The 23886-nt window shown below is 47.3% G+C and overlaps 6 protein-coding genes across 6 annotated transcripts; all 6 read left to right on the top strand.

The window, feature by feature from the left end:
• The first annotated feature begins 25 nt into the window (after nt 1-25).
• K444DRAFT_608365 (RNA-binding domain-containing protein) lies at nt 26-2566 on the top strand. Its single transcript, XM_024879369.1, has one exon. The coding sequence runs from the start codon at nt 53-55 to the stop codon at nt 2468-2470; it is 2418 nt and encodes an 805-aa protein (XP_024741573.1). The 5' UTR covers nt 26-52; the 3' UTR covers nt 2471-2566.
• A 3988-nt stretch (nt 2567-6554) lies between these two features.
• Nucleotides 6555-8158, top strand: K444DRAFT_203919 (uncharacterized protein). Its single transcript, XM_024871019.1, has 4 exons — nt 6555-6775; nt 7006-7341; nt 7389-7460; nt 7513-8158. Exons 2-4 carry the CDS (start codon nt 7038-7040, stop codon nt 8001-8003), a joined length of 867 nt encoding a protein of 288 aa, XP_024741572.1. The 5' UTR covers nt 6555-6775; nt 7006-7037; the 3' UTR covers nt 8004-8158.
• Nucleotides 8159-11510: 3352 nt separating this feature from the next.
• On the top strand, nt 11511-12655 carry K444DRAFT_608363 (uncharacterized protein). The gene has a single exon (XM_024879368.1). The coding sequence runs from the start codon at nt 11582-11584 to the stop codon at nt 12587-12589; it is 1008 nt and encodes a 335-aa protein (XP_024741571.1). The 5' UTR covers nt 11511-11581; the 3' UTR covers nt 12590-12655.
• A 3938-nt stretch (nt 12656-16593) lies between these two features.
• Nucleotides 16594-18099, top strand: K444DRAFT_625329 (uncharacterized protein; the record flags this gene model as incomplete). The annotated part of the gene is made up of 4 exons (XM_024882515.1): nt 16594-16596; nt 17352-17408; nt 17458-17967; nt 18004-18099. The coding sequence occupies 4 exons, from the start codon at nt 16594-16596 to the stop codon at nt 18097-18099; spliced, it is 666 nt and encodes a 221-aa protein (XP_024741570.1).
• Nucleotides 18100-19897: 1798 nt separating this feature from the next.
• Nucleotides 19898-20885, top strand: K444DRAFT_705161 (uncharacterized protein; the record flags this gene model as incomplete). Its single annotated transcript, XM_024888102.1, has 4 exons — nt 19898-19984; nt 20058-20089; nt 20138-20239; nt 20296-20885. Coding segments are annotated over 4 exons (738 nt in total), but the record flags the coding sequence as incomplete, so codon positions are not given.
• A 295-nt stretch (nt 20886-21180) lies between these two features.
• K444DRAFT_553901 (succinate dehydrogenase) lies at nt 21181-23431 on the top strand. Its single transcript, XM_024876633.1, has 4 exons — nt 21181-21378; nt 21434-21524; nt 21652-21721; nt 21771-23431. The coding sequence occupies exons 1-4, from the start codon at nt 21215-21217 to the stop codon at nt 23366-23368; spliced, it is 1923 nt and encodes a 640-aa protein (XP_024741568.1). The 5' UTR covers nt 21181-21214; the 3' UTR covers nt 23369-23431.
• Nucleotides 23432-23886: the final 455 nt, after the last annotated feature.

Here is a 23886-nt window from a genome sequence, read left to right as displayed (position 1 = left end):
TCGGGTATCAAAATCTCGTGTTCGAGAAGAATACAAGCAGCTCTAAAACACAATGGCAAAGCGACAGCGCAGCTCAGAGGACGGCGATGCTATTGACGCCGTGGCCCCCGAAGATACACAATTCCACCCCTCCAAAAAGGCACGAAAAGAAACCAATGCTGGAGCTCGACGCACCCTCTTCGTCCGCTCCCTCCCAGCCATAGCAACCAGCGAAGCCCTTACCAAACTATTCTCCGAAAGCTACCCTCTCAAGCACGCAACCGTCGTCCTTGATACCGAAACCAAGCAATCGAAAGGATATGGCTTTGTAACATTCGCAGATGCGGAAGATGCACAAAAGGCAGCAGATGAGTTTAATGGGAAAATTTTCCTTGGGCGGAGGATGAAGATCGAGATTGCACAACCTAGATCAAGAGAAATTGTTGCAAATGATGGTATGGAAGGGAAGAGGAAGAGTACTATATCCGCAGAGGCTGCCGCGATTAAGAAGTCGCGAGAGGAGAAAATGGCTGAGGCGAAGAAACCGCCCAAGTTGATTATCCGAAATCTGCCATGGAGTGTGAAGACACCCGAGCAATTGGAAGCAATGTTTAGAAAGTTTGGGAAAGTTAAGCATTCTACGTTGCCAAAGGTCAAGGATAAGCAAGCTGGGTTTGGATTTGTGGTTATGAGGGGCAGAAAGAATGCTGAGAAGGCATTAGCTGCTATCAATGGCACGACGGTGGATGGCAGACAATTGGCTGTGGATTGGGCTGTTGAGAAAGAAGTTTGGGAAGGCCAATCGAAGCATGCAGGCGCAGAAGATGCGGATGAGAGCGATGCAGAGGATGGAGGCGCCAAAGTGTCCGACGAAGAGGAGCCTAACGAGGAGGACGACGTTGCAAATTTCATGAAAAACTTCGGAGATCAACTGGAGTCCGAGGAAGAAGACGATGAAGAAAATGAGGAGCTAGGCGAGAAGTCTGACGAGGAAGAACTCGGCGAAAACGAGGATGATGGTTTTAGTGATGTTGAAGACGAGGATATGTCTGACGAGGAACCAGTGGGAGAAAAGCCACAAAAGGTTTTGATTACCGACAACTCTACAACTCTCTTCATTCGTAATCTGCCCTTCACGACACTCGACCCCGACCTCAAAGAACACTTCAGTCAATTCGGCCCAGTCCGCTATGCACGAGTGGTCATGGATCGCGCGACAGACCGACCGAAAGGTACTGGTTTTGTCTGCTTCTTCAATTTTGAGGACGCAGATAATTGTTTCCGCCTTGCACCACGCTTCCAACCCAGCGGCGCCAATGCAACCAAGAAAGCCGACACGACCACCAAAGCCAAGCATTCCCTCCTCCAGGACGAAGGCGCTGACTCGTCCGGCCTCTACACCATCGAAGGGCGGGTTCTCCAAATCTCAAAAGCTGTGGAAAAAGAGAAAGCTGTCAAACTAACAGAAGATGGCACGAACTTCCGCACTGACCGAGACAAAGACAAGCGAAAGCTCTACCTCCTCTCTGAAGGGACGGTTGCCTCCGGCACACCCCTCTATGAAATGCTCGCTCCCTCCGAAGTAAAAATGCGAGAAGACTCCGCTATGCAGCGCAAGAAGCTCATCCAAAACAACCCTACTCTCCACCTTTCACTCACCCGTCTCTCAATCCGCAACCTTCCTCGAAACGTTAACTCTAAGGACCTGAAAGCCCTCGCCCGTGAAGCAGTCGTCGGATTCGCTAAAGATGTTAAAGGTGGACTTCGGGCTCAACTCTCCAAGGAGGAAGAAGCTCGCGGCGGTGACGAGATGCGTGAGGCTGAAAAGCAGCGAAAAGCCAAGGGCAAAGGCATCGTCCGCCAAGCCAAGATTGTCTTCGAAGGTCGCGAAGGAGCCAAAGTCTCCGAAGATTCTGGCGCTGGACGAAGCCGTGGGTACGGATTTGTGGAATATAGTTCTCATCGCTGGGCGCTTATGGGATTACGGTGGTTGAATGGCCATGCGGTCGAGAATGCAAGTGGCAAGAAGCAGAGACTTATTGTGGAGTTTGCGATTGAGAATGCGCAGGTTGTGCAGAGGAGGAAGGAGAGGGAGGAGAAGGCTAGAGTTAGGTCGAAGGAGGTACTGGAGGCAAGAGAGAAGGGGGAGTTGCCTGAGAAGACTGGGAAGAAAGTACTGAGCAAAAATTCGATCATGGCGAAGACGAGGAAGGGGATGAAGGGCAAGAAGGGGAGACCTGAGGAGGGCCCGAAGAAGTCATTTGATCGAGTCGCTCCAAAGAATGTCGATGGTGAAAAGAGAAGGCGTGATGGGGAGGTTGAACGCCCAAAAGGGAAAAAGTATCCGAAGGGGCCAAACTGGAACAAAAAGACTGTTCGAACCTCGAGGCCGAAAGTTGGCGAGCCGGAGGTGAATGAAAAGCAGACTAAGCGGACACAGATTATTCAGAAGAAGCGCATGGCAAGAAGGGATCGAAGACAGGGTGCTTAGTGCCGTCTGTCTGAGCGAGATACTATTGCTGTTCGAGCACATTTTCAGATACATCCTTGTTATACAATACAATCATGTCTCGATTCTTGAAGCTCCATTTCAACACCTTCTTTGGCTTTCACATATCCGGCCATTAGCAGCCACGCTCTCCATTCCTCACACTCGGCAGTGTGAAATTCTGAACTTCGATGACCAAGCGGTCCTCAACAGGATCATAGCCATAAAAGACTGAAAGAAATGAACGAAAGTGAGGTATTCGTAATCGAAGAAGTCATCTGTCAATGGAACGTATATATATGGTTCCCACTTGTCTCTCCATCGTTCTGCTGAGAGTTTCAGCTTTCAAGAAAGGTATCGAAGCATGAAGATCTCGGAGTTGTTCTCGTTGGGCCAACCGTCGCGTCGAAGTTCCATGAGACATGAAAATCCATTCCTCGTCCTGCCCAACCCTTCAATTGTGCTAACACGCCAAACTCTCCTTCCCATGTTTTTCCAATCGTCCCGTCTTTCTACTTCCTTGGCGGAACAACAATAAAATGAGCCATGCCTCCTCATTGCACTTGTTGATTTTTACTTCGTATACTCGTTGACATTAACAACAGTCTGTACCAACACGCTCTCTTGCTTCGCCCTCCGGTTCAGACCCACACTCGTTACAATGATCGCGCGACTCTTTCTAGCCGTTCTGTCTCTCTCTTTCTCCCAGATGTCAGTACCTCCCCCTCGCTCCATATCTCGAACTAACATGAAAACAGATGTCTGGCACAGACATCTTCGAACGCCGTCTCTGCAGCCATGAGCACAGCCTCTGCAGCCATGAGTACAGCCTCGGCAGCCACGAGTATAGTCCCGACCGCCATGAGTACAGCCTCTGCAGCCATGAGTACAGCCTCGGCAACCACGAGTATATCCTCTGCAGCCACGAGTACAGCCCTGACCGCCATGGGTACAGCCTCTGGCTGCGATTGGAACGACACAATGACCACGAGCACGGCTTGGTCTTGTAATTTGGCTGCTGGCTCTACCAGCACATCTCTGACTTTTCCTTCCTCTCCTTCTACCATTACGCCAACAAATGCAGTTTCGACACTGAGCACGATTTACACTCCAGGCGCTTCGAGCTTCACAGGTAAGGCGATCCTCCGTCTGCTTTCCGCTTGTGTTTCGACGCAATTGAATTCCTCATTTGGCCGTCCAGGTGTTCCGAGCCCACGAGAATCCATATCAATCCTAGCCTCGACGCCATCGAGCAGGAAGTCTTGAAGAGTTCTAGACAAATTTGGTTATTTTGATTTGCAACCCTCTTGCAAGCTCAGGTTCTAATATCTGTTATAGGCTCTCAGCCAACTGCGACCACCTCCTCTTCAACATCCTCCTCCACGATATCATGCCAGCCTTCACCCGCAGCACCGATTCCAGGGGGCACAATACAAAACTGCTGCCAGTACTACATCGTCCAGTCCGGCGATGTTTGTGATCTCATCGAACAAGCGTATGGCATCACGTTCGCAGATTTCCAGACTTTGAACACGGAAATCGCCAACAACTGTTCGAATTTGATTATAGGGAGCGCGTAAGTTTCGTCTTATGGGGTCGAAGCAGATTGTTAACTAACAAAAACAGGTACTGTGTGCTTGCTGGCCCGAGTGTTACGACGAGCACAGTCGCTGCGATGGGCAGTAGTAGTTCGATGTCCTTCGCTGCATTTCCGGAATCGTCTATCAGCTTCGATTCAGTATCTTCAGCCTTTTCGAGACCTCAAACTGTCAGCTCAACCGTTTCAGCTTCGTCTTCGTTAGGTTCCACCGGAATTGCCTCCAGCAGCTTCGGCTCAGTATCCTCGTCCTTGTCAGACCCACAAGTTACTAGTTTGTCAATGGGGTCTTCTCTTTTACCTAGTGTATTGTCTGCCACGTCTGGCTCCGCATCCGCGACTGCAACTCCTACTGCGTACACATACCTAGGCTGTTATACTGATTCCGATCCCCGAGCCCTGAGCGACTCATTTTATACTGATCCATCTATGACTATTGAATCCTGTGCAAACTTCTGTCAGGGTTATGTATACTTCGGCGTCGAGTCTAACGACCAATGTTTCTGTGGAGATATTATATCCTTGGCCGATGGCGCCGGTCTCCCTACTTCGGAGAGTAATTGCCAGGCAACTTGCATAGGAAACAATCTCGAACTTTGCGGCGGTTCTTGGAATATAGGTATATACTCGTACGGTTTAGGTACCTTGAGTTCAACCTCAGGACCTCTTAGCACTTCATCGTCATTTGCTGCCGGCTCTTCGAGCATTGCATTGGAAGCCTCGAGCATGAGTGATAGAGGTTCTTCAAGTCAGGCTGATAGCCCGAGTAGTACGATGAGCACGGTCGTTGCGATGAGTAGTAGCGGGTCGGTATCCTCGGCTGCATTTTCAGAATCATCTATATTATTTGCTGCCGGCTCTTCGAGCATTGCATCAGGAGCCTCGATTACGACCAGCACGGTCGCTGTAATGAGTAGCAGTAGTTCGATGTCTTTGGCTGCATTTTCAGAATCGTTTACCGGATCTTCGAGCATTATACAAGGAGCCTCGATTACGACAAGCACAGTCACTGTAATGAGTAGTAGTTCGATGTCCTTGGCTGCATTTTCAGAATCATCTACCGGCTCCTCGTTTATAACGAGCACGGCCGCTATAATAAGCAGTATTTCGATATCTTTAACTGCATTTTCAGAATCGTTTACCGGCTCTTCGAGTATTATATCGGGAGCCTCGATTACGAAGAGAACGGCCGCTGTAATGAGTAGTAGTTCAATGTCCTTGGATGCGTTTTCAGAATCGTCTACATCATTTGCTACCGGCTCTTCGAGTATTGCATCAGAAGCCTTGAGTATGAGTGACAGGAGTTCTTCAAGTCAAGTTGCTGGTACGAATGTAGCTGGTTCGTCCAGTGCTGCGACCTCGACCAGTCCAAGTACGCTCGAACTCTCCCTCCTTTCCTCTTCTTCTACTCAGTCAAGCGCAGTTGCGATCTCTTCGAGCGCTGTATCCGCCAACCAGATTTCCTCGTCTTCAATTTCTGGATCAGCAGACTCCACGCTACCGACCTCAACAGCAGGACAAAGCTCAAGCACCTTGACTTTACCGGGCAGCATGTCGACTTTACCTGACGGTGCACTGAGCACCACAACTCTATTATCAAACACGATCTCAGCAACTGCCTCCTCCATCCTTTCCTCTCAAGCCGGCACCCTTTCTTCGCTTCTCTCATCACCCCCATCTTCAACAATCTCTGCCTCATCATCAGCAACCCCAACAGCCTGCACAAAAACATACACCGTCGTCTCAGGCGATACATGCTTCGCTATCTGGACGGAATTTGGCATCGATGAAGCAACGCTCAGAGCTTGGAATCCGAGTCTGGATGTTAGTTGTTCTTTAGGTATTGGGGATGTGCTTTGTGTTAGCCATTCGCCACAATCGATGAGTGTGGCTTCAAGTTCGAACACAGCATCATCCACAAACCCCACAGGAACTCTCTCCTCTCCAACCCAGCTCTCTTCAACCCTCGCATCCAGCATGCCCAGCTCAATGCCGAACACCTCAATGTTCATCAGCTTCCCCAACACCAACACCTCCGCCCCAACCCGCCGCAAGACAAAACGAGACTCTGGCCTAGTCTTCCTCGTCCTCGAGTCTGACGGCACAGTGTCAATAACCAACTCATGCGCTAACGCGGTCGAGTTCTTCCTCTCGAACGGCACCTTGACCTCCAATGGCCTCCACGCGCAGGTCACGCTCGCCAACGTCACTGTCGGATCGGCAGAATTTACTTTTGGTCCTGACAATAGCTCGGATATCGAAACCACCTTTTCTGTTCCTGGTGACGTGCTGACTTGGAGTAATGGATTATTTACAAGCGGCCAAGCGATTTTTGCTTTCCCACTGTCCGGAGAGGGGCTCGTTGTTGTGGTGTTTAATGGAATAATACCAGCAGGATATGCGCAGATTACATTGAGTGATATGATCTTGGGTGGTGCGACAGCAAATTCTGGTAAGTATGCCCCTCATATGTCATTCTCAGATGCTAACAAATTCAGCTTGTGCTGCTCAGCCCAGCTCAACGTCTTCTGCCGCGCAAGCCTCGAGTTCTGGGGCGGCAACGTCTGTAACAGGAAGTTCAGCAATTCCGACTTTCTTAGTATCTTCACCCACGACAGCAATTATTGGAAGCGCGAGTTCTGGGGGTGAAACTACTTCAACGGGAAGTCTCAGCTCCGGTACAGGTGTAGGAGGTTCATCAACGATATCAGGTATGTCCAAAAAATACTTCCATATTGTTTTTAATCTCCTCTTGTCTTGCTCGTACATGGAAATCTTGCCACTCCTGGATCCCACACCGAATATTGCTGGGTTACAACAACATACGACAACAATTTCTGGCTCATCTGGAAAGCTTAACATACCGCTCAGCAAGCACACCAACCTGCCATTACTACTTAGACCTCCTTTCCAGAACCAACTTATTGACTTCCCATTTTAGGTTCGAGTTCTAGTGTGTCTGTGATTGGATCCATGGCCAATTTATTTTCTGGCAGCTCATCCCCTCAATACTCGATTTCAACTACGGAAATGCCCTCCGAGATCACATCAACAGTATACACAACCATCACGTACACAATCACTTCCTGCCACCCAACAGTCACAGACTGTCGCATAGGTCATCTCACGACCGACACAATTTCAGTCTACACAACAGTCTGTCCAGCAGACTCTACACCACAACCCACAGAACCGACATTTGTAATTGGAATCCTGGTTACAATTATCATCAACATCACTGTTGAAGTAGTTGTGAACGAGATCAGTGGGCTCACAGGTCTGTCCTCCTTTCAAGCTCTAGATACTAAACTGACATAGCCTTAGAAACATTCTTCGTCACGGAGACAATCCTCACCGAGATAGCGAGTTTATGTAATACCGCTACTGACGACGAACGTTCGTATTCTAAACATTCATTTCGTTGTGTGATGCTAACCGTTGTGGCTAGCATGCTATGCTTGCGCTCTCACCTCTCAAGGTTTTACATGTCCAAGTTCGGATGTCACAGCCACGAGGACCCTCTGTCGCAGCTCCCCTTCCAACGCCCCACTATGCAATACTCCACTTGTTATTCAGACTTGCTCAACTTGCTCGCCGATTACACTTAGCTCAGGCGCACCTCCAACAACATCATTATCAGAACCTAGGCTAACGGCTGTTCCACCTCCACAAAACAATCAAGAGATAGCTCCCTCGAGATCGCCGATTGATCTTAATGAGATACCAGTTGTCACTTCAACTCTATACGCGGTAGCCAACAATCCACCCCCGGCGCCGAATACTGAATCAGGATACGATTCTGAGACTAGCTTGCCACCACCGGTGCCGAGCTCAAGTGGGGGATTATCTCCGCCGATACAGCAGGGCGGTGCTGGTGCATTCAGTTCCGGCGTACTGGTTGTGTTGCTAGCCGTGTTAGGAGCTTTGGTAGATATTTGAGGTATCCGTACAGTAGAAGGTGGGAAAAGAGATTTCTTTGGTAGTTCTGACTTCATGTGTTTCTCCTCTTCTTGATATTGATTTCTGTTGGGGAGTTTAGTTTCGGTGAGTTAGTTACGTAGTCTAAGACCCGGAATAGAATTCGTTTCTTCCAACTCCCATCTTGCAACGTCGCATTTGAGGCGGATTGTTGTTCATCGTTACAGTCCCCACAATGGCAGTACATCCATCTCTTATCCAGATATTTATTCTACCAGATCCACCACGTGCGATCGATCTGTGCGTGGTACCGGCCTAAATAATGGGGGAGTCAGCAATTGCTCAATTGGGAATGTTTCGGGAGAGGACATTGATTTGAAAAAATCTCATGAAACAGTCGCAAATAGGAAAATGTTTCTCTCCCAACACCGGCGTCGGTTTGGTATTTGAACCTCCCCATCATTTGGGCTGTGTTGGAAATCGCCCAATCTACTCCATATCTCCGTCTAGCTCTGAGTGTCACCATTGGTCGGGGGAGAGGGCAGCAACCTCAATACGTGTTACATGTGGCTAGGTACCGACACCCTGGGACGTCAAATCTACTGTTCGAGAGACACCCGCAACCCATGGGGTTTGGATCAGGAGAGGAAGTCATTGCAGAGATTTACCTAAACCCGGAAAGATCTACTCAAGATGGAGTGGGTGTGCTGAATATTTCGGATGTCGCCACTTGAATGTGGCTTGCTTGAGTTTTCATGCCACTCGAAGCTTCCCTAGAAGATGATTAACAGTGAGGAGGTTCTGCATTGGTTGGTTCTCGACCTTCCAATTCCAAAATTTTACTGAAAGCAATCAGGGAACAAGTACCTGGCTGCCGACTCTCGAGAAACTCAAATTAAATCAATTAATGTTAATAAGCTCTGTAAGGTTGTGACCCGGTTATGGTCTCATCTGATCTAAGAGTGGGGCAATATGCAGCCTTCCAATCTTAAAATAGTAAAGTTCTGGCCGGGCACAGTGGGTTGGGAATGTATCAAAGTCAATACTTCAGAGCGTACAAGGGGGCTTGGGCGAGTACGACTCGCGAAATTTATACCGCGTAGTATTTCAATACGAGGTGGGTGCATAGGCTAAATTCAACCAATTCTCTTACAGTGCCGTGAAAAACCAGCGTGAGACGCGGTCGTGCGCACTCTCCCTCAGACTCACTTGATTTTGTAAACTTACCTTGATAACTTCTGAACCACGCAATTAAATAGTGCCAAATTTCGTAGAGTTATAGTAATTATATAGATCTTACATATTTTTAGTTCTATCATAGTTTAAATTTATGGTAAAGAAATTATACATAAATTGGTGAAAAGTAATCATTTTTAAGTGTTTTTGCTAGGCGTACACAAACCCCACCAAAAATCGACTAAAACACGGTTTCTTCGCTTTTACTCTACTACCTCTCCATAGAAATGCCTCCACACCTAATAAAGAATTATTTGTATATAGAAGTACCTTCTATTAGATGCGTCAAAGTCGAAATTAAAGGATAGTGGATTAAACTTCGAAAACCTACGGTTTTGAGCGTTTTCGGGCGATTTGGGGGTCGCAGGCATTTGGAACATACAAGTAAGAATACTAGCCCTTCGCCCGCTGAGACATTGCCACGCTAGTGGCCGCACGCGAATAAACCTTGTTCGGTTAGGATATAATTCAAGGAAAACTCGATTTCTTAATAATTTACTATCCAAGTTTTATAACTTATAACACTTAAGGTATAGAGTAATTACAATATGCGGTTTTGCTTTTTGAAGTCAGATTTATATTTAGATGTGTGGTCATTTAGAAATCAAAGTAAATAAGAAGAGTAAAGTATGTGTGGAGGATTGGATGCGAACGGCGCTGATTAGCGGATTCACGCTGGGTTTGCACGGCACTGCACCACTGCTGGTTCATCGCAAACACTTGTGAAGTCCGTGCCCCGGAATAAATATCGAGGAGATTATCTTTGTAAGTCTTTAACAACACAACAACTTCGAGAACGTTTTCCTTCCTCTAAAGTCTCAGACGACAATTGAGCCTACCAAAGTCCACTTCCGTCTTTGGACCTGAGTAGTCGCTGCTCTTACTTGAGCTGAGCCCTGAGTCCTAAGCACATTAGTAAGTTAGCTGGATCACGCTTAGGGGGATCCTTTCTGGCTCCCTCGAGAATCGGTTATAGTTTCTATATTATATATATAGAACTTTACAAATCCTGTTGCTTATAATATAGCTACCTCTTTGAGCCTATTAAGATATCGTAACGGTGACCATTCTTGCTCCCCTGTCACACTTATCAAGGGTCCTCGGAGCCGATTTGGATCCCCTCTAAGTCGCACGTGACTCGAGAAGGCTCGGGGCGTTAATTTGGCCGGGACTTCATAATCAGAAGAGATTTTCGTCATAGTGTTCATTAGTGGAAGGCGGCTCACACCCCCGAGCCAAGTAAGCACGCGTTTAGCCTTCGCAATATTCCAGCCATGCAACGGACCTGGATTGTATTCTCGAGAGTGTCTTCCTGGTTTGTGCAGACCGTATCAATCCAGAAAGAGAAGAGTGCAAGTACCCTGCCCCCGGCAGATCCTCGGCGCCATGACCTTTGCTGGGCTGTGATGAGTCCTGACTAAGCACCACCGAAATAATTTGGTGAATTGAAACTCTAGCCTCGCGAATTACGGCAAGCCGTTAGGCCCACTAGTGCCAATACACTTTCCACTTTCCACTTCTCAACCTTGCAGTTCTCGGTTTGCAGTTTTGGTTGTGCCGCACCCCACCAAAATCTCTCTCGCTTAAAGGCCTTCCACAGGCCTCATGCCCTACGCCCTATACCCCTACGCTCTAGGCCTTAAGCCCTAAAATTTTAGTGCTCTTCCCCTAAAATATAGCGACGTAGTCCCTATAATTATAGGGCTTTACGCCTGCCCCTGCCCCTCTTCTCCCCTCCTCTCCACTCCTCTCCCTCTTACTCCTTCCCTCTCTCTTCCTCTCTACTTTTAATTCGTACCTTCTCTTATTAATAATTATAATAAGAAGTACTTCTTAATAATAATAACTTTACTTTATAAAATAGCTTAAATAAGGGAAGGGAATAGAGGAGGAGGAGGATAAGTAAAAAGGGGGGGGGGGGGGGGGGGGGGCGAGTGCGAAGGTAGGCGCGAGGAGAGAGTCGCGAAAGGAGTCTTAATTTCTATTCTCGGTTTTTTTCGACTTTCGACTTTCGTGATTTTGGGCAGTAGGGCGGGCGATTTTGGTGGGGTGCGGCGTAGTAAAAACTCGCAAACCGCAAAGTGAGAACTGTAAAATGCTTTGGCACTAGTGAGCCTAACCGCTTTCCGTAGTTGGCACGAGATTGGTAGATAAGCGATTGGACCTGAGAAATGGCCCTTTCGCCAAGTCCTTTTGTATCTACGGGGAACGGGAGAGCAATAGCACGAAACAGAAGGCTGACGAGTCGGTAAGAAGAACCTGCTTGTGCAATGCCCTATTTGTTTCCGGCCTTACGTCCACGGCAAGCCCATGCAAATGTAGCGCGAGTGACAACTTTGCCCCAGCCAAGATATTCTGGACATATGTCTGGTGGAATAATTGATCTTGAGAAGACGTACTTTGATACCACGAGGATCATGGAGAGCGCTGCAGGAGAAACAAGCCTCACGGGGGTGATCTTGAACGACGAATTCGTGCTAGGGATGCTACTTCGACACGACAACCACGCCGATGTGTATTCTGTAAGCGCCATGTCTTCGCAAACAACATTGCTTGAAGCACGAGCATACTCCTTGGAGGCCCTTCCCGAGAAAGTACGGCGGTACCGACTGAGGAATATCAAGCGGTTGGCGAGTCGAACTGTGTTGGAGACTCGGTGGCACGGAATGGTTGTCATTGTATACAAGGCAGGCGGCTGTGAGCGTATTGAGGATTCTGGGGACAGCGTACCCCTGGGACCGTTACCGCTCGATGAGAAGCCGGGTGTGGTCGTCGCGAACAAGAAGCTTCAACAAAAGCCTAGTCGTCAACGGGAGAAGGCCAGAATCCGGCAATTTGAGCGGCGCAAATCCAGTCGACAAAGGAAACGCCAATCAAGGGCGGTTGAAGATCAAGCAAGTACAGCTATAGCGGTCGAGAAAGTAGCGACAGTGGAGGCAGAAAACGAGATACGGCAAACAACGGCGATTGAATGTCCAGCAGGCACATCTACGAATGATGAGAAAGCATTGACGAAGGAAGTAGATGAGGAGAACCCCATCCATACTCTATTACAGCATGCACAGAGTGATCAGCCACCGACTCGTAGGCACCTTGCGGCTCGATGTCGAAGAGCTCTGGAAAGAATCTTCGAGAATAATGAGAAGGAGCATGTGTTAGAGATTATGTATCGAGAGGTAAAACGCCTACGGCTGGAGCAAAAGAAACCGCTAGGACTGGTAGACAGACGAGACTCTAGCGCTACGATAAAAATACCAGAGAAAACATATCGTGGTTGGATCCGCCCAACTTCGGCTCAGGCTAGGAATGAGATTTTGGCTGGTATTTGCGGTGGAGTAGATTATGTTAACATGAGTTATCCGGATCCTTAGTGGGCCTGTCATCAGCCTGCCCGGAGTAGAAATATATGGAGATACAAAAACGAGGATAGAAGAAACCCCATTCTGCATGTCTAGAGTGAAAAGCTGTCGGAAAAGACGGCCATCTATGAAAGATTCGCAAGTTGTTGGACCAGCTGAGAGTCTATCTGCCTATTATGCAACCTCGTAGTTTTGATAAGATCTCTGGCGTTGATTTGGGACTTTCTAGGACCGCAATGTATATGCATCATCTCTATAGGAAGTATGATAATTTTCAAGCCTCGTTTGTGAAGCAGTCTATGTCACGATATAGATAGAAGCGCTTTCGCATTTGATTATTCCATATTAGAGATTTCTATGCGCAAGAAAAATAAGACTTCGGCAAAAGAAGTCCAAGTAGCGTAAGAATAATAAATAAAGATAGAATGGAGCGCTGTCGTAATATAAACTCATTAATCATTGCATCTCGATACGAACGTCCAAGTCAAGCGAATGACATAACCTCTCCGGTTCGGAGGGCTCAACACCCTCCATATAACAGTGACCCACCCCGCAATGCATATATTGTGATGTAACTACAGGCAATCATTGAAGAGCTCGATGTCGGACCACAACAGGATCCTAGCCGAATTTGGGCCTGAAAGGTCCTTTTGGGCGGAAAGGGAGTTACGGCCATCACGGGGCACAGCCACTGTAACCCGGAAACTTTTGAGTAGCTCCTCCGAGTCGATGATCTTAATAACCTTCCTGCAAACTCAATCCCTATAACCAATAAAGAAATGTTCCGATCCTATGCGAGCAATAAAATTGCTCCAGGCCTTGAAGTGTTGGCTGTCGGCGCGGCGTTGCTTTTCCTTCACGGCTCCAGCGAAGTCAATTCCGATCCCCAACTGAAATCCGATCATTCAACAAAGCATCGACTTGACTGTCTTCCCGGACAAAAAAGTGGATCTTCAGGCACTCCGACGATGAAGTTCGTCCCGCGTAGAGCAGAGCCTTATCAGGTACCCCAAACGGCGTTGATCTTTGATAGACGCAAACGACAAGTGGTCTGATAAGCCAGTCACGGCTCCTACGCAAGCACTCCTACAGACATTGTCCTTTCCCGGCTGTCTCAAATCCTTCCTTGCGCGGCCTTCCTCTCGGGCGTCGCCCACAACCTTCAAAGTGAACCTCGAAAGTCACTTTACTAATGTCGACTTTGTCACATAAACACACAAAGGGGAGATCTCCAGTACATGAAGATCTCCTAAAATGGTTCCGGAATTTGTCTTTTCGGGAAAACACACTTCCACAACGACAGCGAAAGACGGACGTCTTGTTGCACTGGTGTGCCTTAGAGGACTCTAGATGTCGTAGCAGAGTTCTCCTGTCTTTCGATTTGCGACAGTCCTTGCGACCGCAAGAGTTTGCCATGTCGGGGTGGATAGTTTTCAAGTGATCCCTAGTTGTTTACATAAGTAATACACGGCGTCAAATCCAACGTTAAGATGAAACTTACAAAAGTTGTTCGGAACCATTGAACAATTCTTGGCATAGTCCGCAGGTCTTGAAATTCAATCGGGACGGATTTGGTGCTTGCCCAGTAGCCACCAAAACCGGATTAAGCTGTGTAGACTCATTGGAGATGCTAGAATATGATTCGGGGGTAGATGACAGAGTAGTCGACGGAGCTTCGGGTGTGAGTGGCGAATTTTGGGCGGTGTTTTCAAAACCAGGACCATAAATCGCAGCGGAAAGATATGGGACGAGAGGGGGAGATAACAAATCTGTAGGTGAACTAAAGACCTCTCGATAATCAGAATTATCGTCGCGGTCGGTGACGGATGGCGTTTGCAAATCGAAGACTTGCTCGCTCAATCCAGCACACACTTCGGACGTCCTATCCTGATCATCTAAGAGGGCAGAGTTATTGCAGCAACCTATTTGAAGATGCCATTCAATGTCTTCGAGGAAGCCAGACTCATCTTGTTCTAAGTGATGATCATCGTGGTTCTCTTGAATGCTGGAGACGCCGAGACGGTGCCCGGCGCTGCAGCACTCCTTCCTCGAGTTTCACTACAATTCGCGTTTCGCTCGTGGCGTGGGGCCCGAGTTGTCGGATGGTCTGTATGCTACGGCGTTAGTTATAAGAGATAGCCTTGGAGATCAAGAGGAAGCGATATCAACGACTGCGCCAGATTTCAATACATGCCTTTCGAGGAACAACTTAAGCTATCCCGAGACGCCTCGTCGCAGCACGTTGCCGTCCCCCGCAAAGGGAGTCGAGTTAGTGTTGCGAACACTGAATAGAAGTAAAAGGGAGATTCGGGGCGGGAAGTAATGTTAACCATCGGTCGGTTCTAGCTGCTTAAATAGGACTAGCCGTCCCGGCGGATGCCGGGCCTTCGCCCTTCTGGGGCCAATTTTCTGATTCGCCAATTCAAATAGACTTGACTGCTTTGGACTTAGGAGGATCTATTCACGACTAGGAAGATCGAGCCTACTACAATGTCTACAAGTCGGCCCAACACTAATGCAAGGCAAAGGACAGGAGGTGTGTGGATTCAAACTCATTGGTTCTCGAAATTGGCCCTCTATTCTCTGCATGGAGGCGGCACCTCGGAAGTCTAACACACTGTCGAGTTTGCGATTTTGAGGTGCGAGCTGAGATAAGGCTCCCAGATCAAACCGAGGGCCATTTTACTGAATGGTGTTCTTGAACCCCGCACATTCTGTATATGGATTGTGGACAAATGCTTTTCCACTTTGTTGCTAGGCCTGCTTTTGTTCGCCTCCAATAGAACAATTGGCCTTGGATCAAGGTGCGGATGAGCAATCGATATCACCCTATCGTAGGGTTCAAAGCTTGTATGTAAAATCGGTTGAAAAGAGTCGTAATTTCCATGCCACGGGGTATCTATATAATGAGCCTGCGAGCACGGTATGCGGGACCGCTCACGAAGTTTCGTTGCTATTGATCCGACTTCCCTTCCCCCTCCACGAGTATCGAAAATTTCAATAACACCTTAGCAAAATCTGATACTCCTATCGTTCTCTATTTCGAAGCACCATGGGCTCTTCCAAAAATGAAAGGGATAGACTCAGGAACTGCGGGTTGGCCAGTGATCCTGGTAGCCCTGTAGGAAGTTCACAAAGCAGGCCCGACGTCCTGCCGCCAAAGGAGGGGATGTTTTCTGCCAGCAATTTTGAGGAGCGGCGTCAAAGTAAGTTGAAAATCATAACCTCCTTGACCCTTCAAATTACCGACTCACGGAAAAGGCCTCCACGAGGAAGGCGGCACAGATGACGCCAATCTGAATCATCCAATGACCCGCTGGATTTTGCAAGCAAAGGCAGACGAGCCATGGGTTATGTTCCATACATTGAGTGGCAAAAACAATTCCCAAACTCTTGAACCGGAGATGGAGGAGTTGGATGACAGCTGGATTATGAGACCTCAAACAGGTTCATTTCAATCTGGAAGAATTTCTAAGCTTTAGTACTAGCCTCGGCCAAGTTCTTAGATATTTGCAAAGCCTCCGTATTGATAATTAAATTCATAATTGTGTATTATGGAGAAGAAAGAGACTTTGAAATGATGGGAGCATTAGTCTCAGCGCTAAACTCGGCCGCAGTGAAGAGGCTCCCTGTTGTGAAATCACAGCGATGTGCCAGTCTGGATGCTCCTGCCGGAAGTTTCCCAAGGTGGTCTCACATCTAGTGAAGTAATTATTCATTTCGAGGAAACCGATTACAGAGGCCAATGAATTGGATGCGACAATGTTCGACAACATCTTTTGTGGAGGGGGGGAAGAGGCGAAGGAGAGGGAGCAGAGGAGGATGTTGGAGGCAGTGAGAATGGGTGTGGAAGAAGCGATTTGGTACTTATGATAAAGTGGAACGGCATCACAGACGTACACACCATCCAGTCTGTAGGCCAACTAATTCCATTCATCATCGGTATCGTGGGATTTCTGAGACTTTTGCGAGATATCCAAGTGGAGACAATCCAAGAGTATTTGTCCGTCTTAATAATGGTGAGTACTCCATTCACTAACTCTGTTTCGTCTGATACAGTGTGTCAAATAATTAGGTTTGATTTGATTAGACCCCCCTACTCAAATCAAATCAAGTCAAAATCAAGCTAATCAAATCATACTTAATTATAATCAAAGATAATCAAAGATAATTAATTAGATTTATCACGTGATTACGCACATGACTCTGGAGCTTCGGAAGCCGAGATAAGGCTAAAATAAGGTCTGGGCTAGCTGTATTTGGTATTGCTAAAGGCGCTCTTTACTAAACCAGGCCTAGTGCTAATTAGTAAGCGAAGCCAAAGGCGCTAGAACCTCCTTGATTTTCAGTGTTATAGTAGTAGTAAAGAGCTTGAATTGAGCTAAAGGCTATCTGCCAGGCTAAGGAAGCACTGGCCACATGCTAAGTAAGCACTGGCCACATGCTAAGTTACGTGTAATAGCACCACGTGACTGGTACCACATAACAAAAACTAGTTTGTTATTTTAGATTTAGACTAATTTTATACTCTTATATATGCTTTATAAATTTTATTTAAATTTTATTAATATAGCTATTAGTTATTTAATAATTTTTAGAAATGCCTAAGAAAGTATACTTTTGTATTATCACGTGATGATTATGATTAATTATAATTAATTATAATAAAAATCAAGCTAATCAAATCATACTTAATTATAATTAATTATAATTAATTCTAATTAATTAGCCTTGATTATTTTTTGACACACTGGTCTGATATCTAACTAAACAGAAATCAAATTTCAGTTTTGACCGTGACGGAACGTCAAATTCAGAACTTGTAACTCAAGTAAGCTGTAAATTAAGCTCTCTTTGTAGACAGTAACCAACGTATCAAGGTCGAGGCTGCAAATGTATCGCCAAAAGCTGGAATCGAAGAGAATTCTCAAGACCTGAGCGATCCTAAGACGATACGGACACCTCTAACAACTCTCCCAACGAGACTTCAATTCCTCGTTTTGAGATCTATTTGGCGAAACCTGGAGACCGTTAATAAACCTCCGAAGGGCGGCAATACTACGGAAGAAAAAGATCCTAACAGAGCTCTAGGTATTCAAGCCTCCAAGATCCTCACAACTCTCCCAACGAGATTTCAACTCCTCGTTTTGGTATTTATTTTGCGAAACCTGGGAGAGGAATTGAATAAAGCAAAGAATCTGATCAAGCAGTCTTCGGTTAGTGAGATGATCGCGAAGATTTGGAAAGCGGATAAGAAAGAGAAGAAGGTTTCGGCTCAGAAGATAAACGCGATTTTGGCATTGGACATATTGAGTCGTTTTAAAGGCGATAACTGGAAGGAATTCTTGGAGGAGTTGCACCGTGGAGGTGTGAATCCCCATGCTCTAGCTGTGAGGTGGTTCGACAAATATACGACGTTTTGGTAGGGGTATTTGAAAGAGAGGTGGAATATTCGTAAGAAGGAGGTTGAGAACCGCATGTCACCGGAAAGCGCTGCGGCAGTGGGTGGTGTGAGAGATTGAATTGCTCCTCATCAATCAATATACTCCCTCTCGATTCCACATCCCCATTCTCGTTTAACTCTTATAAATGTAACCACGCGCACCGTCCGATTTCCGAACTGACATCGCAAAACAGAAAGCCTTTCATCTTCAAACCCCCCGTTCCGCTATCCCGACCCGCTCATCAGCCAACCGAAGCACGGATGCGCCCGCGAAATAGATGCGCTAGCGCCTTGGGACCCAATTCGGCCCCTCACTCACTCCCTATGCGACGCCGCGTTATGCAGCACTGTGGGTGAGTAAGCTTACCACTATTTTTAGATTCGGAGTACTACAATTACGAGTACATTGGTTTGAAGGACAACACTTCGAAGTAGTTGCGTCTAAAGTAGGATACCTTAATATACTACAAGATCGCGTATGTGCCTTATTCATACTTCAAGTCAAAGCAGTCCGACTTGTACTACGATAATTCGGACTACTTTGGCTTAAAGTACATAAATCCGGCATGGTAGAACTTCGAGCAAGCTGAAAATTGGCACTACAACCCAAACTACTCCGGCTAATAATATAAAATTCCAGAGCATTCCTGCAATCTACTCTAGTAATCTCAGACGACAGTTTTTCCATTTTGCTTCAAATATAGCTACGTGCGAAACAGCTGTCAAAAACGCGATTTTTAAGCGAGAGTAAAAAAGTCGTGAACAGCTGGATTATGCTTAGAGGGATCCCATTCTAGCACCCTCTAGAATCGGTTATAGTTTCTATATTATCTATATATAGAATTTTGCAGATGCTATTACCTGTAGCATAGCCACCTCTCTAAGCCTATTAAGATATTACAACGATGGTCGTTCTCAGTCCCCTGTTACATTTATTAAGGGTCCTTGTTGGAGCTGATTAGGGTGCGCTTTTTTAACTGAAGGGGCCCGTACGACTTCAATCATATAGGAACTTTATCTAACTTGGATGCTATAGAGGGGCGAGGGCATATTCTGCTTAGAAAGAGCTAGGGTAACGCTGTTTTGCGAGAAGAATCTGCCTTGACATTAGAAAGATATTTTTAGAGGGATCCTGTTTGGGTTCCCTGGGAGCCGACTTAGCCCCCCTGAACACTATGGTATAGAGTTGATAACTCCTCTCGTACGGCAAACCAAATAGTAAGTAAATTATGATTAGTCACTAGATGGGAGAGCAGGAACGTGACTGAGTAACCTGAGTAGAGGGTGAGGCGAGGGTGAGTAGCGCCTGAGCAGAGCGGCGACGCTGACTAACCGCGTTTGAAGCGAATGTGAAGAAATGTCGTCTGAGACTTCCCATGAATTGATATCTAGCCGAGGACGTAGTCAGAACATATGACCTTCTAGGGGTCGAGGAGACGAAACATGGTGTGGGCATGCATAATCGAGATATTCCGAACGACCAAATGGTTATCATCAAGCATTGGGTGTTCTTGCATAATATATTTGTGACAGGCAGCATTTCGTTAGTCAAGATCTCTGTCGCATGCTTCCTTGTGCGGCTGGTGCTTCAGAAAGGGTACAAGATATTCTTATATTGCTTGATGGGTAAGTTGTTATGATCTTGAAGAAGCCATGGGATGCCATTGGATTCCAACAAATTATCTTGACACTAACTTTTGAATTGCATAGTGTTCCTGGTGGCCTTTACCCTCACATGCGTAGCAGTACGTTACAATTCTCGAAGAGCGACACTCTGAAGACACTTCACAAATACACTGCCTCACCCTTGTGTATCGAGCCAACTACTGATCTGTCTGCGAGTATAAAAAGAATCGTTGTTAACCTTTTCTTAGATACTTGTGTTCTCCTGTACTCCCGTTCGAGCTTCATGGGATAATGTCAAGGATGCCAAATGCCTTACCAGAAAGGAGTTTACCGACATTGTGGGTGGTGGAATCTGTCACTCACTCTCTATCAATTATAAAAGCTATATGCTGACGTCGGTTCTCTCTACAGGGATTGTTCAATTCTTGTGTTAATATTTCTACGTAAGTTGGTCGAACCCGGACGCCAGATTCCTAACATGCCTGCAACAGTGACATACTATTTGCCCCCCTCCCAGTTCCAATTATTTGGAAGCTAAATGCAAACCTCAGCACCAGATTATCATTGATCGGCGTGCTCAGCCTAGGATATGCGTGTGTTGAAAAATCCCCAGCCAATAATTCGAAATGACTAACTCAAAGCTGCCCAGTGCCTGCGCGGTGGCGATTGCCAAAGCAAACATACAAAGCCGCTATTATGATAACAGCGACTCATATCGCAAGGACACGTACTCAATATGCAATATCGTCGAGCTCTGCGCGGGCATTTTGGCCACTTCGCTTCCCGCTCTCCGTCCCCTTTTCCGCAGCCTCCTCGAAATCACCAAGACACGGGATGGAAGCCGAAACGGAGATGAAACTGGTGGTACGAGTGGCCTGGGAAATGGGTGTGCGAAAGGAAACTACTACATTCAGAGCCAGGGCATTGGATTGGATAACTTTCCTCATAGTGCCACCGAGGGGAAGTGCAACGCTAGGATATTGGCGAAGATTGCACGCAAGGGCGGTAGTAGATTGCACAGCGAGGAGGAGTTTCCCGTAAAAGAGGATTTCCCAACGGAGTTCCCTATGAAACCAAGCAGAGACGATGGCTCGTCTGCGGAGAACATTCTACAGCTGCAGGGGATAGAGAAAGGCGGCACGAAGGCGGTGAAGTTATCGTTATAGCGATTGTGATCAAGGAGGGAGACAACAGAGGACTATCATTTGAAAAATATAGTTTAGGTCTTGCACACGGTGGTTGCTTGCTTTTGTTCTTTTAGCTTTTATTGACCTGGTGTCACTATCGCTCATCTCTTATCTTGCCACAAATCTCCCTTCTCTGTACGCATCTACGTGTAATTCTGTGACTTCTGGAAGGTGTTATTGCTTCTCAATCCATGTCAGTTTCCCCTCTACCCCTGAGCCCCTATTTTCGGCGAGCCTCCGGCTCGCTTCGGATGTGCACATTTATTTCCAGCCGAGGTCTTAATCCCGGCACTACATGCGGGGACCCCACGTCTCAGACATCATCAATTCCTCCCTCTTGCCTTCTTCTTCTCTAATGCCTCTACAGGTATCAATTTAACGATGGCAAGGCTTGTGCGGAGTTTCAGGAAAATAATAGACAGCCGCCTGCGCCATGGACCGTCTCCAAGCCAGACGAGGACGTACCTCACGCAGTCGCAGAGAAGGAAAGCGACAACAGCAAGCGTCCCCAAGCTGAGCTTCCCTCTTATTGATCACCATTATGAGTACGAAACTCGATAGAATGGGTCACTCACAGGATGACCAGGCTGACAAATACAGTGCTATCGTGGTTGGGGCTGGGGGTGCCGGGTTGAGAGCTGCGGTTGGATTGGCTGAATCTGGGCTGGAGACGGCATGTATCAGCAAGCTGGTATGTTTGGAAACGTTTCGATCATTCCTTGCTTCTCTTCAGAACTTCAAACTTCAAGCCCATTATCTCGTTACTCTTAATTATTAATTATTGGGGTTGACTAATATCACGTGACTAATATTTTCAGTTTCCAACCCGTTCACATACCGTTGCTGCTCAAGGAGGCATAAATGCCGCTCTGGGCAACATGACTGAAGGTAAAACGATCTTTCACCCATACCATATGCTGCCACTCAACACTACTAGATGATTGGAGATGGCACATGCACGACACCGTAAAAGGCAGCGACTGGCTCGGCGACCAAGACGCAATCCACTACATGACCCGCGAAGCCTCCAAAGCAGTCTACGAGCTCGAAAACTATGGCATGGCATTCTCTCGGACTTCAGAAGGAAAAATCTACCAACGTGCTCTCGGTGGCCAATCTCTCAAATTCGGAGAAGGTGGCCAAGCCTACCGAACTGCCTGTGCGGAAGATAGAACCGGCCATGCTATGTTGCATACACTGTATGGACAGAGCTTGAAACATAAAACTAACTTCTTTATTGAGTATTTTGCATTGGATTTGTTGATGGTTGATGGTGCTTGCGCGGGTGTGTTGTGTTTGAGCATGGAAGATGGGACGTTGCATCGCATGTTTGCGAGAAATACAGTACTGGCGACAGGTGGTTATGGAAGGGCTTACTTTTCGTGCACTTCAGCGCATACGTCGACAGGAGATGGCAATGCTATGGTTGCGAGAGCGGGGCTGCCGAATCAGGATATGGAGTTCGTGCAGTTTCATCCCTCCGGGATTTATGGTGCTGGGGTGCTGATCACCGAGGGAGCGAGGGGAGAGGGAGGGTACTTGTTGAATGGGAATGGAGAGAGGTTTATGGAACGGTATGCCCCGACTGCCAAGGACCTTGCTTCGAGGGACGTGGTCTCGAGATCAATGAATATGGAAATCAAGGAGGGACGGGGATGTGGGCCGGAGAAGGACCACATACATCTCCAGCTATCTCACTTACCAGCGGAAGTGATTCATGAGAGATTGCCGGGAATTGCAGAAACAGCGAACATCTTCTCGGGTATTGACATAACGAGAGAACCGATTCCAGTTCTCCCAACTGTGCACTATTGCATGGGAGGTATACCGACAAACTATAAAGGTCAGGTTCTATCCGTGGCAGAGGATGGGAAGGAGAGGATCGTCGACGGCCTGTATGCCGCTGGTGAATCAGCTTGCGTCTCAGTTCACGGCGCGAATCGGCTGGGAGCAAATTCTCTCCTCGACATCGTCGTCTTCGGTCGAGCATCTGCGTTGCACATCGCCGAAAATAACGAAAAAGGGGCTTCTCACCTAAAAGTCCCAGATGACATTGGGAAGGAATCCCTGGGTGACCTGGAACGAATACGAACTGCTTCAGGCGATATCCCGAGTGCGAAGCTACGACTAGACATGCAGAAAGCAATGCAGACGGACGTAGCTGTGTTCCGAACAGAAGATTCGCTAGCAGCCGGAAACTTGGCAGTACAGCAAGTAGAGAGAGATTTTGCAGATCGACTGAGTGTCACGGATCGGAGTTTGATATGGAACAGCGATCTGATAGAGACGCTGGAAATGAGGAATCTATTGACGTGCGCCAGTCAAACGGCAAAGAGCGCGTTGGCTAGGACAGAAAGCAGGGGAAGTCATGCAAGGGAAGACTTCCCGGAACGAGATGATGGGACGTGGATGAAGCATACTTTGAGTTGGCAAAAGGAAGGGGAGGATGTGAGAATTGGGTATAGACCAGTTGTGATGACAACTTTAGATGAGACGGAATGTGCGACTGTGCCTCCGAAGAAGAGATCATATTAGAAATCAATGCAATTTAGACTGTAGATTTGGCTTTGACCATTCAAAGGGTCAGCACGTTCTGCCCTCAAACAGGTTATTGCTGTTGCTTCTCGTTGTTTGGGTGAGAACACCTCCACAAGATGCTTTGTGCCGTCTCCCACCATTACCTCACAACCATTGTCGATCTCTTGAACTTGGTTCCCCTGCTTTTGACTCGCTTCCCCTATCTTCTCCTCCGCGTTCAAATACCAAACCATAGATATCGCAGCCTCTCATTTGTAAATCCCGAGCCACAGTGAAGTCTTCCAATCTCCGCTCCTCGACCGCAAGCCTCAGGGAGGTTCAACGGTTTACTCGCCTTAGAAAAGCAAACACCTTCTGAAGCTTAACGGCCGGGAGAACCCCGTCTAATCAGAGTTCCTTCTGCCCTCGCATCCTCGGAAAACCAGGCCATAGGTCCATTCCAACCTGCAAATCACCTCCCTTCATCACTTCACCAGCCACACATTGTCCACAAACACGTTTCACAGTCTTGAAAA

This window comes from Hyaloscypha bicolor, assembly GCF_002865645.1.
Source record: "Hyaloscypha bicolor E unplaced genomic scaffold K444scaffold_17, whole genome shotgun sequence".
NCBI classification, from domain to species: domain Eukaryota; kingdom Fungi; phylum Ascomycota; class Leotiomycetes; order Helotiales; family Hyaloscyphaceae; genus Hyaloscypha; species Hyaloscypha bicolor.
The sequence above is the reverse complement of the archived record's forward strand: the minus strand, read 5'-3'. Positions and strand labels throughout refer to the sequence as shown.

What these genes read in the sequence shown, in the direction of transcription:
- K444DRAFT_203919 (XM_024871019.1), top strand. Translation starts at nt 7,038, where the DNA reads ATGGCCAATTTATTTTCTGGCAGCTCATCCCCTCAATACTCGATTTCA. An exon ending in CGAGATCAGTGGGCTCACAG is followed by an intron (nt 7,342 to 7,388) that starts GTCTGTCCTCCT and finishes ACATAGCCTTAG; the next exon opens with AAACATTCTTCGTCACGGAG. An exon ending in TACCGCTACTGACGACGAAC is followed by an intron (nt 7,461 to 7,512) that starts GTTCGTATTCTA and finishes CGTTGTGGCTAG; the next exon opens with CATGCTATGCTTGCGCTCTC.
- K444DRAFT_608365 (XM_024879369.1), top strand. Translation starts at nt 53, where the DNA reads ATGGCAAAGCGACAGCGCAGCTCAGAGGACGGCGATGCTATTGACGCC.
- K444DRAFT_553901 (XM_024876633.1), top strand. Translation starts at nt 21,215, where the DNA reads ATGGCAAGGCTTGTGCGGAGTTTCAGGAAAATAATAGACAGCCGCCTG. An exon ending in CGGCATGTATCAGCAAGCTG is followed by an intron (nt 21,525 to 21,651) that starts GTATGTTTGGAA and finishes TAATATTTTCAG; the next exon opens with TTTCCAACCCGTTCACATAC. An exon ending in TCTGGGCAACATGACTGAAG is followed by an intron (nt 21,722 to 21,770) that starts GTAAAACGATCT and finishes CAACACTACTAG; the next exon opens with ATGATTGGAGATGGCACATG.
- K444DRAFT_608363 (XM_024879368.1), top strand. Translation starts at nt 11,582, where the DNA reads ATGTCTGGTGGAATAATTGATCTTGAGAAGACGTACTTTGATACCACG.